This window comes from Oncorhynchus masou, chromosome 30, assembly GCF_036934945.1.
Source record: "Oncorhynchus masou masou isolate Uvic2021 chromosome 30, UVic_Omas_1.1, whole genome shotgun sequence".
Classification (NCBI taxonomy): domain Eukaryota; kingdom Metazoa; phylum Chordata; class Actinopteri; order Salmoniformes; family Salmonidae; genus Oncorhynchus; species Oncorhynchus masou.
Window position 1 is genome coordinate 49,204,469 of NC_088241.1, and position 14,168 is coordinate 49,218,636.

The 14,168-nt window shown below is 45.2% G+C and overlaps 1 protein-coding gene across 2 annotated transcripts in view; it reads right to left on the minus strand.

Moving 5' to 3' along the window:
- The window catches only part of LOC135522699 (guanine nucleotide exchange factor VAV3), a 145,127-nt gene that overhangs the window by 45,414 nt on the left and 85,545 nt on the right, over positions 1-14,168 (minus strand). For both annotated transcript variants that reach the window (XM_064949209.1, XM_064949211.1), the window contains exons 12-15: positions 8,703-8,789; positions 8,510-8,595; positions 7,959-8,091; positions 6,226-6,335 (exon numbers count right to left, since the gene is read on the minus strand). In XM_064949209.1, coding sequence (XP_064805281.1) covers positions 6,226-6,335; positions 7,959-8,091; positions 8,510-8,595; positions 8,703-8,789 — 416 coding nt within the window. The remainder of the gene's footprint in view (positions 1-6,225; positions 6,336-7,958; positions 8,092-8,509; positions 8,596-8,702; positions 8,790-14,168) is intronic.

Consider the following 14,168-nt stretch of genomic DNA (forward strand, 5'->3'; position numbering starts at 1 on the left):
ACTATAGAATGTTGTAATATACTGTAGAATACTATAGTAAATACACCAGTAATGTTCGCAAAACCGCTACAGTCCATAAAAACACTACACTGCTTTTAACTATAGTAAATACCAGACTATTTGATTTGCATATACCTAACCCATTCCCCTCCCCATATCACATTTTGTTCCACCCATAAGTGAGAAACCTACATGCCAAGTATACACCATATTGTGTTCTCTACAGGTTATAGAAAAGAGCAGAAGCTCTGAACTATCCGTTCAGACACCAGTCCTACCTACAGTGCATTCGGAAAGTATTCAGACCCCTTTCCTTTTTCCAAATTGTGTTAGGTTAGTGCCATATTGGGGCGGCAGGGTAGCCTAGTGGTTAAAGCGCTGAACTAGTTACCGAAAGGTTGCAAGATCGAAACCCCGAGCTATCAAGGTAAAAATATGTCATTCTGCCCCTGAACAAGGCAGTAAACCCACTGTTCCTAGGTCGTCATTGAAAATAAGAATTTGTTCTTAACTGACTAGCCTAGTTAAATAAAGGTAAAAAAAATATATATACATATTCTAAAATGGATAAACAATAATGTCCCTCATCAATCTACACACAATTTATTACGTAAGTAATAATGAAACTCGAAATTGAGCTCAGGTGCATCCTGTTCCCATTTTTTTGGGATGTTTCTACAACTTGATTGGAGTCCAACTGTGGTAAATTCAATTGATTGGACATTATTTGAAAAGGCACACATCTGTCTATATAAGGTCCCACAGATGACAGTGCATGTCAGAGAAAAAACCAAGACATGAGGTCAAAGGAATATTCCGTAGAGCTGAGGAAGGGGCTGGGGAAGGGTACCAAACAATTTATGCAGTATTGAAGGTCCCCAAGAACAAAATGGAAGAAGCTGGACGCCCGGCCAAACTGAGCAATTCTAGGAGAAGGGCCTTGGTCAGGAAGATGACCAAGACCCCGATGGTCACTCTGACAGAGTTCCAGAGTTCCTCTGTGGAGATGGGAGAACCCACCAGAAGGACAACCATCTCTGTAGCACTCTACCAATCAGGCCTTTATGGTAGAATGGCCAGACGGAAGCCACTCCTCAGTAAAAGGAATATGCTATGGGGATGTTTTCAGCGGCCGGGACTGGGAGACTAGTCAGAATTGAGGGAAAGATGAACGGAGCAACTTACAGAGAGATCCTTGATGAAAACCTGCTGCAGAGCGCTCAGGACCTCAGACTGGGGGTGAAGGTTCACCTTCAAACAGGAGAATGACCCCAAGCACACAACCAAGACAACGCAGGAGTGGTTTCGGGACAAGTCTCTTAGTGTTCTTGAGTGGCCCAGCCAGGGCCTGGACTTAAACCCGATTGAACATCTCTGGAGAGACCTGAAAATAGCTGTACAGCGATGCTCCCCATCCAACCTGACAGAGCTTGAGAGGATCTGCAGAGAAGAATGGGAGAAACTCCCCAAATACAGGTGTGCCAAGCTTGTGGTCTCATACCCAAGAAGACTCGAGGCTGTAATCGCTGCCAAAGGTGCTTCAACAAAGTACTGAGTAAAGTGTCTGAATATTTGTATAAATGTGATATTTATTTATTTATTTATTTTTTAATTTGCAAACACTTAAAAAAATGTTTTACTACAACATTCATACTATAGTTAACTGTATATACTACAGTAAACTACAGCTAACACGACAGTACTATAGTATTTATGTGTGTTAGGTCAAGTAATCCAGTTAGTTTGAGTAGTTTGAGTACAGTGCCATTATATTAGCAGTCTAAATGTGTCTCCTCCTCTTCACTGCGTTGAGCTGAACTGAGCTGCAGCGCGTGACAAAACAACAGTACTGGGATCAGTCAACAGTCTCTCCAGGGAGCCAAGTGACTCAGTGATTGTGTGCCAAAGAAACTGAAGGAGCGTTTCTCTCTCGCTCTCTCTGTCTCTTGCTCTCTGCCTCTTCTGCCTCTCTCTTTCTGTCTCTCTATCTCTTTCTCTTCACAGTCTCTCTCACACTCTCTCTCTGACTCTCTCTCCTGTCTCTCTCTCTCTCCGCTCCAAACTCATTAATTCCACTGAGTTAATCAAGCTCAAGCTTCTCTCAGCATTGCGTCACGCCTTTTAACTTTTTTCTTCCCCTATTTTCTTTTTTCTTCTCTGATGCTGTCTTTTTTCTTCTTCCTTCCTTCCTTCCTTTCCTCATTTTCTCTTTTTGTTTCTGATATCACCGGCATATAACAGTCCAACGTACTATTTAATATAATTGGCCCTTCACTAAGCCCTGCCCCAGAATTTTCGGCAACCAATCGCAGCATTTCAAAGGATAGCAACTGTCGTCGAGTCCAACCCCTTGGACATTCTCATCTTTAAATCACATGAAAGCCAGTGAAGGCTATGGCAAAAACTGAGTTTAAATGACTAAATAATTGGGGAGTACTTGCTACTGTGTTTCCTGAATCCAAAATGATATTGTTGCTATATTGTTTGCTAGTTATCTAGCTCTCAGTCTCACCAAACATTGCTAACACCAGCTAGCTAGCCACTTAAAATAACTTATTTTCAAAATGTTTAAATATTTATTTTAAATTACTGAAAATACACGAATCAATATAAATACCAAATAAAAGTGGAAAGAAAAACACGATCATAACAACAACAAAAACACTCATCAGTAATAAGGTCCTCAATCAGCTTTGTGAATTTCCCTAGAGGAACCAGAATATCACTTTTAACTACATTTTGAAGATTGTTCTACAAATAAGGTGCAAATAAACTATGTAAAAAAAAATATGTTAGCTAGCTAATTTAGCAATGTTATGAATAGAGCTCCCATCTGCTGTCGACGTCAGGATAGTTATAGCTTCGATTGCACGCTGACAGTGAATTCAGAGCCATTCAGTGGCTAGCTACACAACAAACATTTACCAGGATCCTGTGAAGCAATTGTAATGACAGTCCACCACAACATACCCAAGAGTTTCCTGATTAGCAAGGGGTAGTCAGTCTGTGTTTCATTTCATTGTGTATTACAAACACAGTTTGAGATCATTGTGGGGGGATTTCGAATGTGGTTGAATGGGGAATTGGGCTTCCAGGGAAAATGTTGTCCGAGGTTGGAACAGTAACCAAGGGGGGCGGGTCTTAGCAAAGGGTCAATTGCCCCCCCCCCCCTGTTTTTGCTGTAGCAGGTGCCCCCCCACCCCCGCTGTAAACTAATTGGAAATGTTGTTATCAACACTAACAAAGCATCTAATAATCCCAGGTCCTCTGATCTCTACTCCTCCTCTCTAAATAGCTACAGTGTGAAAAGAACCCCTGTCCTCCACTAGATGACCAGATGTGTTTGGGTTTGGCTCAGTGGTATTTATAATGACAAGTGCATGTTAGATCACATGTGCGAGTGAAGTCCCCAACGAGACTGAGAGAGATGACACAGAGGACTTATAGGGACAATGTTCCTATATGGCCAAGTGTGCATGTAGTTGAGTCAATGGACTACTTCATAAAACCGATTCTGAGTCCGTCACTAATCAGCTTCTCTGTCAGGACATTGTTAGATATCCAGTCTATTACAGAGTGAATTTAACACACTGGTGTTTATTCAAGCAATTTGATAAAGTAGTTAAACATCCCCTTCATATTTGGCAATATTTGGCACAGTTTTATGTTTTTGTGCAAAGTAATTATAGAACATACTGTACACAAGTTTTATTCATTAATCAAAGCTGGAACGCTTGTGTGTATTTGCAAAGGAGGCGCTGTTCTCGTGCAAGCATAATATATAATTGCACCATTCACTGAAAGGAGTTTTGATTGTCTAAGAAATAGTTCTATAGGTTTTTTCCAGGCAGTCAGTTCTGGTTGTTGTCTCAGTCTGGTGATTTGGAGCAGGTGAGGGGAGGGGAGCCTTTGGTGTCTTTAGTGTTTCAGAGCAGGGTGCCAGGAGAGTTCAGGACTGTGACACTCATTAATCATGATCTGTACTGACCTGAATAACTGGAAGAGTGACATGTCAATACTGTGACACTAAGGCAGTACACACAAGAGAGGACACACACAAACACTTTATCTGTCTCTCTCACAGAAACACACACACACACACACAACACACACACTGCTGCAGGGGGAGTGAGGCAGAGGCATGACAGGGGACAGAACACACACTGCTGCAGGGGGAGTAAGGCAGAGGCATGACAGGGGACAGAACACACACTGCTGCAGGGGGAGTGAGGCAGAGGCATGACATGGGACAGAACACACACTGCTGCAGGGGGAGTGAGGCAGAGGCATGACATGGGACAGAACACACACTGCTGCAGGGGGAGTGAGGCAGAGGTATGACATGGGTCAGAACACACACTGCTGCAGGGGGAGTGAGGCAGAGGCATGACATGGGACAGAACACACACTGCTGCAGGGGGAGTGAGGCAGAGGTATGACATGGGACAGAACACACACTGCTGCAGGGGGAGTGAGGCAGAGGCATGACATGGGACAGAACACACACTGCTGCAGGGGGAGTGAGGCAGAGGCATGACATGGGACAGAACACACACTGCTGCAGGGGGAGTGAGGCAGAGGTATGACATGGGACAGAACACACACTGCTGCAGGGGGAGTGAGGCAGAGGCATGACAGGGGACAGAACACACACTGCTGCAGGGGGAGTGAGGCAGAGGCATGACAGGGGACAGAACACACACTGCTGCAGGGGGAGTGAGGCAGAGGTATGACATGGGACAGAACACACACTGCTGCAGGGGGAGTGAACCAGAGGCATGACATGGGACAGAACACACACTGCTGCAGGGGGAGTGAGGCAGAGGTATGACATGGGACAGAACACACACTGCTGCAGGGGGAGTGAGGCAGAGGCATGACAGGGGACAGAACACACACTGCTGCAGGGGGAGTGAGGCAGAGGTATGACATGGGACAGAACACACACTGCTGCAGGGGGAGTGAGGCAGAGGCATGACAGGGGACAGAACACACACTGCTGCAGGGGGAGTGAGGCAGAGGTATGACATGGGACAGAACACACACTGCTGCAGGGGGAGTGAGGCAGAGGCATGACATGGGACAGAACACACACTGCTGCAGGGGGAGTGAGGCAGAGGTATGACATGGGACAGAACACACACTGCTGCAGGGGGAGTGAGGCAGAGGCATGACAGGGGACAGAACACACACTGCTGCAGGGGGAGTGAGGCAGAGGTATGACATGGGACAGAACACACACTGCTGCAGGGGGAGTGAGGCAGAGGTATGACATGGGACAGAACACACACTGCTGCAGTGGGAGTGAGGCAGAGGCATGACATGGGACAGAACACACACTGCTGCAGGGGGAGTGAGGCAGAGGCATGACATGGGACAGAACACACACTGCTGCAGGGGGAGTGAGGCAGAGGTATGACATGGGACAGAACACACACTGCTGCAGGGGGAGTGAGGCAGAGGCATGACAGGGGACAGAACACACACTGCTGCAGGGGGAGTGAGGCAGAGGTATGACATGGGACAGAACACACACTGCTGCAGGGGGAGTGAGGCAGAGGTATGACATGGGACAGAACACACACTGCTGCAGTGGGAGTGAGGCAGAGGCATGACATGGGACAGAACACACACTGCTGCAGGGGGAGTGAGGCAGAGGCATGACATGGGACAGAACACACACTGCAGCAGGGGGAGTGAGGCAGAGGCATGACATGGAACAGAACACACACTGCTGCAGGGGGAGTGAGGCAGAGGCATGACATGGGACAGAACACACACTGCTGCAGGGGGAGTGAGGCAGAGGTATGACATGGGACAGAACACACACTGCTGCAGGGGGAGTGAGGCAGAGGTATGACATGGGACAGAACACACACTGCTGCAGGGGGAGTGAGACAGAGGTATGACATGGGACAGAACACACACTGCTGCAGGGGGAGTGAGGCAGAGGCATGACATGGGACAGAACACACACTGCTGCAGGGGGAGTGAGGCAGAGGCATGACATGGGACAGAACACACACTGCTGCAGGGGGAGTGAGGCAGAGGCATGACATGGGACAGAACACACACTGCTGCAGGGGGAGTGAGGCAGAGGCATGACAGGGGACAGAACACACACTGCTGCAGGGGAGTGAGGCAGAGGCATGACATGGGACAGAACACACACTGCTGCAGGGGGAGTGAGGCAGAGGTATGACATGGGACAGAACACACACTCACATGGCCATGCCAAACTGCTCCAGCCATTTCTTCTTCAACTCCTTGGTTTTGAAGAACAACTCGAAGCCACTCTGCCCCTGGTTGTGTGTCAGGTAGAACCCATAGGACCACTAAAACAGGAGACAAAAAGGGCAATGAGAGAGTGAACTAGAGAGATACAGAGGGAGCTAGATGAGGGGGTCATTGTGAGGTAGAATGGGGTAGTCAACACAGAAAGAAATCGAGTGGTGTATGCAGGGAGAGAGAGAGAGAGAGAGAGAGAGAGAGAGAGAGAGAGAGAGAGACTTTAACCACTTGTACATTGTTACAACACTGTATATATACATAATATGACATTTGTAATCTCTTTATTGTTTTGAAACTTCTGTATGTGTAATGTTTATTGTTCATTTTTATTGTTTATTTCACTTTTGTATTTTATCTACCTCACTTGCTTTGGCAATGTTAACCCGTTTCCCATGCCAATAAAGCCCCTTGAATTGAATTGATAGAGAACATTGTATATAGACATAATATTAGACATAATATGACATTTGAAATGTCTTTATTCTTTTGGAACTTTTGTGAGTTTAATGTTTACTGTAAAAAAAAAAGTATTGTTTATTATCTATTTAATTTGCCTTGACAATGTAAACATGTGTCCCATGCCAGTAAAGACCTTAAATTGAAATGGAAATTGAGAGAGAGAGATGAACCAGTGTACATGCAGCCCCAGATATCAAGGCAGATAGGACACTGCAGAACTTAATCACTAAAGATTAGCCACCTTATTAAAGACTAGCCATTACTCCAGCGTCCCTGATAACAACCTGCTACAACCACCTCTCCTTGTTATTACACAGAGACAAGGCTGTCTTGAAAAAGGTATCCACATTTCAGTACAATAACAAGTGTATATTCAGAGGTAATGTTGTGTGTTCTGCTAGAGTCATCTTTCCTACAACGAGGGCTCTGTAGTCTGCATGTACCTTACTGCTCAGTGCTCAGGGCAGCTGTGCTTATAAAAACAATGAGAACAGCCATTAAAGGGACAATCAAACTACAAATGGATGTACAAATTCCAGATTGACCCTTTAAAGTGGTCTTCAGACTGCAGTGATTGGGGTGAGCCACCAGCCAATCAGATAAGAGAAAGGGAGCCTCTTGACCAATCATAGGTTGTGTATAGGGGGTAGGTGGGAGGTCGTGTGAGAGGGTGGGGTTTGAAAACAAGTACTGTACACTATAGACCAGCTCTCGTAGATTCCTAGCCTTATACGACAGACAAGGGGTTGTCATTCATGTAATAGGAAAGATGCGTGCTGCTGAGATTTTGGCTTGATTATTGTTTCATTTCTTAACAAATTAAAGTTATTATAATCTAAATGATTATTATCCCCTGGGAAGCCATTGTGCAATGTATCATTATCCACAACAGTGAATATTATACTTTGCTGAGTGCTTGTTGCTGTGTGTGTGTGTGTGTGTGTGTGTGTGTGTGTGTGTGTGTGTGTGTGTGTGTGTGTGTGTGTGTGTGTGTGTGTGTGTGTGTGTGTGTGTGTGTGTGTGTGTGTGTGTGTGTGTGTGTGTGTGTGTACCATCAGGCACAAGGCAATGTTTAATAAACACACCATCTGGGGAAAAGGCAAGCTGTTCAATCCATCAAATCAACACAATATATTATCACGCTCGTCAATGAATGTGGCAATCTCAATATGTGTCTGATTCGCTTTTAGTGACGCACGCGCGCACACCTTCCTGTTCTCCTTATCTGACGTGGGGTTGTTGGTGATCTTGAAGTGGTGCAGGTCGATCACCTCCTTCATCTCATAGTTGTCTCCTCTCCTCTTACAGACGATCACAGCAGCATCGAACAGGAAGATGTGCCTGTGGTGTCAGAGGAAAGACACAGAGGGAGAGATAAAAAGAAGGAAAAGGAATGAGAGGTCTGATCACAGAATATTGCTGTTCCCCAGTGCTTTATTCCTGCCCCCAAACACACAATGTTTCCACTTCACAGAAGTCTTTGTCAGGTGAGATAAAAAGATAACTTTGGTTAGCATGAATACCCTTTTCAAAATGTATTATAAGTGCACTTGTAATGCCTGATTGAGTGATGCGTAATGCACTACAATAGCTGCTAATAAACACCTATTACTGGATCCATAAAGCATTACAAGCAAGCAGTAGACGAGGGACTGTAAAAAGACTTGATCTTATCCTGCCACGTTCCAGACAAACATCCATACATGCACTCACACAGAAACACACAGACAACCACACACACACCAGACAGACATCTCACCGGTCCTGTTTGGCACGTTTGTCGATTGAGGTAACGCGTACCTCTCCGTCTCCTTTTGGTCTCCCATAGGTACTAAGAGACTGATTCTGAAAGGGGGTGGGGGTTGGAGGATGCAAGAGAGAAAGAAAGAGGTCACACTTAAAACCCAGCTCACTTCACAGTCATTTTTGAATCAAGATGAGTTGCTGCTTACAAGATTTTCGATGGATTTCTGATACTGGGCTATGTCTCTCAGAGTCTCGTTGTCTCTCTTCACTTCATTGACGTACTGAGCCAGGTCCTACAGTACCCAACACAACACAGAGAACACAAAACAACAAACATCAAGACTTGACATTCAAGATGGGCGCATTTTGGCATACACCATATGAGACAGGCTCACAACAAAAGACTGCTTTCCAATGGTCTTCCATATAGTAGTCAAACTAATAGTCCTGGAAACAGTTTACCTCCTGTTTCTTCATTAGTTCTACATTAGAGTGGAGGAACAGTATCTACAACTTCATGATTCAAATCGCACCACCTGCAATGTCAACATATTCTAGAGGACTTTCTCTCTCTCTCTCTCTCTCTCTCTCTCTCTCTCTTTCTCTCTCTCGCTCTCTCTCTCTCTCTCTCTGATTAGCATGATTAATTGTTTATGCAAGAGTACATTGTGTAAATCTTCCTCTCAACACAGAGTGAGTCTGGTTCAAGTAGCACTGTTTAAAATCCCATCTATCATAAGGTCTGAGATAATCAGCGCTGAAAAACACTTGGTTGCCGCCGCACCACATGACGCAATGCAGAGAAACACTCCAGGAACATTAACCACATTAGCTCCCTCAATCAATGTCAAGTGGATCATTTAGCCAATTGAAATCATCACAGACGCCCTCAGAGTAAATGTTCACTTTCATACCCGACTTGACTTGCTTCTAGTACTTTCCTGGTACGTGTCAAACTGTATTCACACACGCACATCATCAACACCCTGTACATCTAGACTAAAGAGACAACTGATTTTTTAAGTGCAGATTTCAGAAGAAAACAATGTCAAGCTGAAAAGAAAAAAAAACGAATGATGAGCAAGAACTCTTTCTCCAAGAGAAATGGGGAGCCACACATTGTGTAACCGCTGTCAAACTCTTACGCAAAGAGAATGACTTAATAGTATTATGTTGTACCTAATCTTGTCAGAGATATAGTTGAAGTTGGAAGTTTACATACACCTTAGCCAAATACATTTAAACTAAGTTTTTCACAAGTCCTCAGTTTTTCACAATTTTCACATTTAATCCAAGTACAAATTCCCTGTTTTAGGTCAGTTAGGATCACCTCTTTATTTTAAGAATGTGAAATGTCAGAATAATAGTAGAGAGAATTATTTATTTCAGCTTTTAATTCTTTCATCACATTCCCAGTGGATCAGATGTTTACATGCACTCAATTAGTATTTGTTAGCATTGCCTTTAAATTGTTTAACTTGGGTCAAACGTTTCGGGTAGCCTTCCACAAGCTTCCCACAATAAGTTGGGTGAAATTTGACCCATTCCTTCTGACAGAGCTGGTGAGTCAGGTTTGTAGGCCTCTTTGCTCGTCGCACACTTTTGTAACGGTCCCTCCAATAACTTGACTTTGTTGTCCTTAAGCCATTTTGTCACAACTTTGGAAGTATGCTTCGAGTCATTGTCCATTTGGAAGACCCATTTGCGACCAAGCTTTAACTTCCTGATTGATGTCTTGAGATGCTGCTTTAATATATCCACATCATTTTCCTTCCTCATGAAGCCATCTATTTTGTGAAGTTCACCAGTCCCTCCTGCAGCAAAGCACTCCCACAACATGATGCTGCCACCCCCGTGCTTCACAGTTGGGATGGTGTTCTTCGGCTTGCAAACCTTCCCCTTTTTCCTCCAACCATAACGATGGTCATTATGGCCAAATAGTTATATTTTTGTTTCATCAGACCAGAGGATTGTTCTCCAAAAAGTACGATCTTTGTCCCCATGTGCAGTGCAAACCATAGTCTGGCTTTTTTATGAGTTTTCGAGCAGTGGCTTCTTCCTTGCTGAGCGACTTTTCAGGTTATGTCGATATAGAACTCCTTTTACTATGGATATAGATAATTTTGTACCTGTTTCCTCCAGCATCTTCACAAGGTCCTTTGCTGGGATTGATTTGCACTTTTCGCACCAAAGTACGTTCATCTCTAGGAGACAGAACGCATCTCCTATGATGCGGTATGATGGCTGCGTGGTCCCATGGTGTTTACACTTGCGTACTATTGTCTGTACAGATGAACGTGGTATCTTCAGGCATTTGGAAATTGCTCCCAAGGATGAACCAGACTTGTGGTGGTCTACAATTGTTTTTCTGAGGTCTTGGCTGATTTATTTTGATTTTCCCATGATGTCAAGCAAAGAGGCACTGAGTTTGAAGGTAGACCTTGAAATACATCCACAGGTACAGCTCCAATTGACTCAAATTATGTCAAGTAGCCTATCAGTAGCCTACCAGTAGTTTCTAAAGCCATGACATCCTGTGCCTTTTCCAAGCTGTTTAAAGGCACAGTAAACTTACTGTATGTAAACTTCTGACCCACTGGAATCGTGATACAGTGAGTTATAAGTGAAATAATCTGTCTGTTAACAATTTTTGGAAAAATGACTTGTTTCATGCACAAAGTAGATGTCCTAACTAACGTTTGTTTAACAAGAAATTTGTGGACTGGTTGAAAAACAAATTTTAATGACTCCAACCTAAGTGTATGTAAACTTCCGACTTCAACTGTACATGTGTTGGTGGCAGGAGTGTTTTTAGGTTGTTGTGTGTAGGCCTAGACTACGTATGCCGTAGGTCTGGAGTGGTGCTGAAGTAGCAGGCAGGTTGGTAGAATCATCGTTATGACCAATAATCTGGTCTCAAGGCAGATCTCAGTAGGAGGCATATGTGGACCTTCAGAAAGTATTCGCAACCCTTGACTTTTTCCACATTTTGTTCTCTTAAGGCCTGAATTTAAAATGGATTAAATTAAGATTTTGTGGCACTGGCCTACACGCAATACCACATAATGTCAAAGTGGAATTATGTTTTTAGAATGTTTACAAATTCATAAAAAATGAAAAGTTGAAATGTCTTGAGTCAATAAGGATTCAACCCCTTTGTTATGGAATGCCTAAATAAGTTCAGGAGTAGAAATTTGCTTAACAAGTCACATACTAAGTTACATGGACTCACTCTGTGTGCAGTACAAGTGGTTAACATGATTTTTGAATGACTACTTCATCTCTGTACCCCACACATACAATTGTCTGTAAGGTCCCTTAGTCAAGCAGCGAATTTCAAACACAGATTCAACCACAAAGACCAACGCAATTCCAATGCTTCGCAAAGAAGGGCCCCTATTGGTAGATGGGATCAAATGTTAAAAAGCAGACACGGAATATCCCTTTTAGCATGGTGAAGCTATTAATTACACTTTGGATGGTGTATCAATAAACTCAGTCACTACAAAGATGCAGGCGTCCATCCTAACTGTTGCTGGAGAGGAAGGAAACCGATCAGGGATTTCATGGGGCCATTGGTGACATTGAAACAGTTTAATGGCTGTGATAGGATAAAACGAAGGATGGATCAGCAACATTGTAGTTACTCCACTTAAAAAGGCTTGAAAAACTAGGGCAAGACTTCAAAATGGTTGTCTAACAATGATCAACAACCAACTTGACAGAGCTTGAACATTTTTTTAATGAATAATGTGCATATATTGAACAATCCAGGTGTGCAAAGCCCTTAGAGACTTACCCTGAAAGACTCACAGCTGTAATCACTGACAAGATGATTCTAACATGTATTGACTCAGGGGTGTGAAAACTTATGTGAATGATATATTTCTGAATTAAATTTTCAGTAAATTTACTAAAACTTCTAAAAAGATATTTTCACTTTGTCATTATGGGGTATCGTGTGTAGATGGGTGTGGAACATGTTTTTTCAGGTTTTTAACACAACGAAATGTGGAATAAGTCAAGGAGTATGAATACTGAAGGCACTGTATACTGTGTTAGGCTGTGAGGTCTATGTTTAGTTACATCTTTTACTAACTAAATATATACAGTAATTAATATATAACTAAATATACACATTAATACATAAATACATATATACTGTAACGGTTGTCGTCGTCTGATGAGGAAGAATCGGACCAAAGCGCAGCGTGGTAAGTGTTCATGACTTTTATTAAACTGGACACTGAAACAAAAATAACCAAGTGAAAAACGAAACCGAAACAGTCCTGTCAGGTGCAGAACACTAAACAGAAAACAACTACCCACAAAACATAGGTGGGAAAAGGTACTTAAATATGGTTCCCAATCAGAGACAACGATAGTCAGCTGTCCCTGATTGAGAACCATACCGGCCAAAACAAAGAAATACAAAACATAGAAAAAAGAACATAGAATGCCCACCCCAAATCACTCCCTGACCAAACCAAAATAGAGACATAAAAAGCTCTCTAAGGTCAGGGCGTGACAGTACCCCCCAAAGGTGCGGACTCTGGCCTCAAAACCTGAACCTATAGGGGAGGGTCTGGGTGGGCATTTCTCTGTGGTGGCGGCTCTGGTGCGGGACGTAGAACCCGCTCCACCTTTGGCTTGGCCCACTTTGGTGGCGCCTCTAGTGTGAGGACCCTCGCCGCCGACCCCGGACTGGGGACCCTCGTAGCGGGCCCCGGACTGGGGACCCTCGTTGCGGGCACCGGACTGGGGACCGTCGTTGCGGGTCTTGGACTGGGGACCATCGTTGCGGGTCCCGGACTGGGCACCCTCGTTGCGGGTCCCTAACTGGGCACCCTCGTTGCGGGCCCCGGACTGGGCAACCTCGTTGGAGGCTCCGGACTGGAGGGCGTCGCTGGAGGCTCCGGACTGGAGGGCGTCGCTGGAGGCTCCGGACTGGAGGGCGACTCTGGAGGCTCCGGACTAGAGGGCGACTCTGGAGGCTCCGGACTGGAGACTGTCGCTGGAGGGACGAGACGCAGAGACAGCCTGGTGCGTGGGGCTGCCACAGGGCCCACCAGAATGGGGAGACCTACAAGAGGCCTGGTCCCTAGAGGAGGCACAGGATGAACCGGGCTGTGGGGGAGCACTGGAGCTCTGGTGCGCAGCCTTGGCACCACTCCTCCAGGCTGAATGCCCACTTTAGTCCGACCCCTCTAGGGTGCAGGCACAGGATGAACCGGGCTGTGGGGGAACACTGGAGCTCTGGTGCGCAGCCTTGGCACCACTCCTCCAGGCTGAATGCCCACTTTAGTCCGACCCCTCCAGGGTGCAGGCACAGGTCGAACCGGGCTGTGGGGGAGCACTGGAGATCTGGTGCTTACCACTCGTACCTCTCCACTTGGCTCAATGCCCACTTTAGCCCGGCACGGGCGGAGCGAAGGCATATAGGACAAACTGAACAGTCCCAGCGCACCAGAGACACAGTGCGCAGAGCCGGCGCAGGATACCCTGGGCCGAAACGGCGCACCGGAGACCAAGTGCGCTGAGCTTCCACAATCCACCCTGGCTGGATGCCCACTCTCGCATGGCACTTGCGGAGGGCTGGCATATAGCGCATCGGGTTATGAGCGCGCCCTGGAGACACCGTGCGCTTTACTGCATAACACGGTGCCTGACCA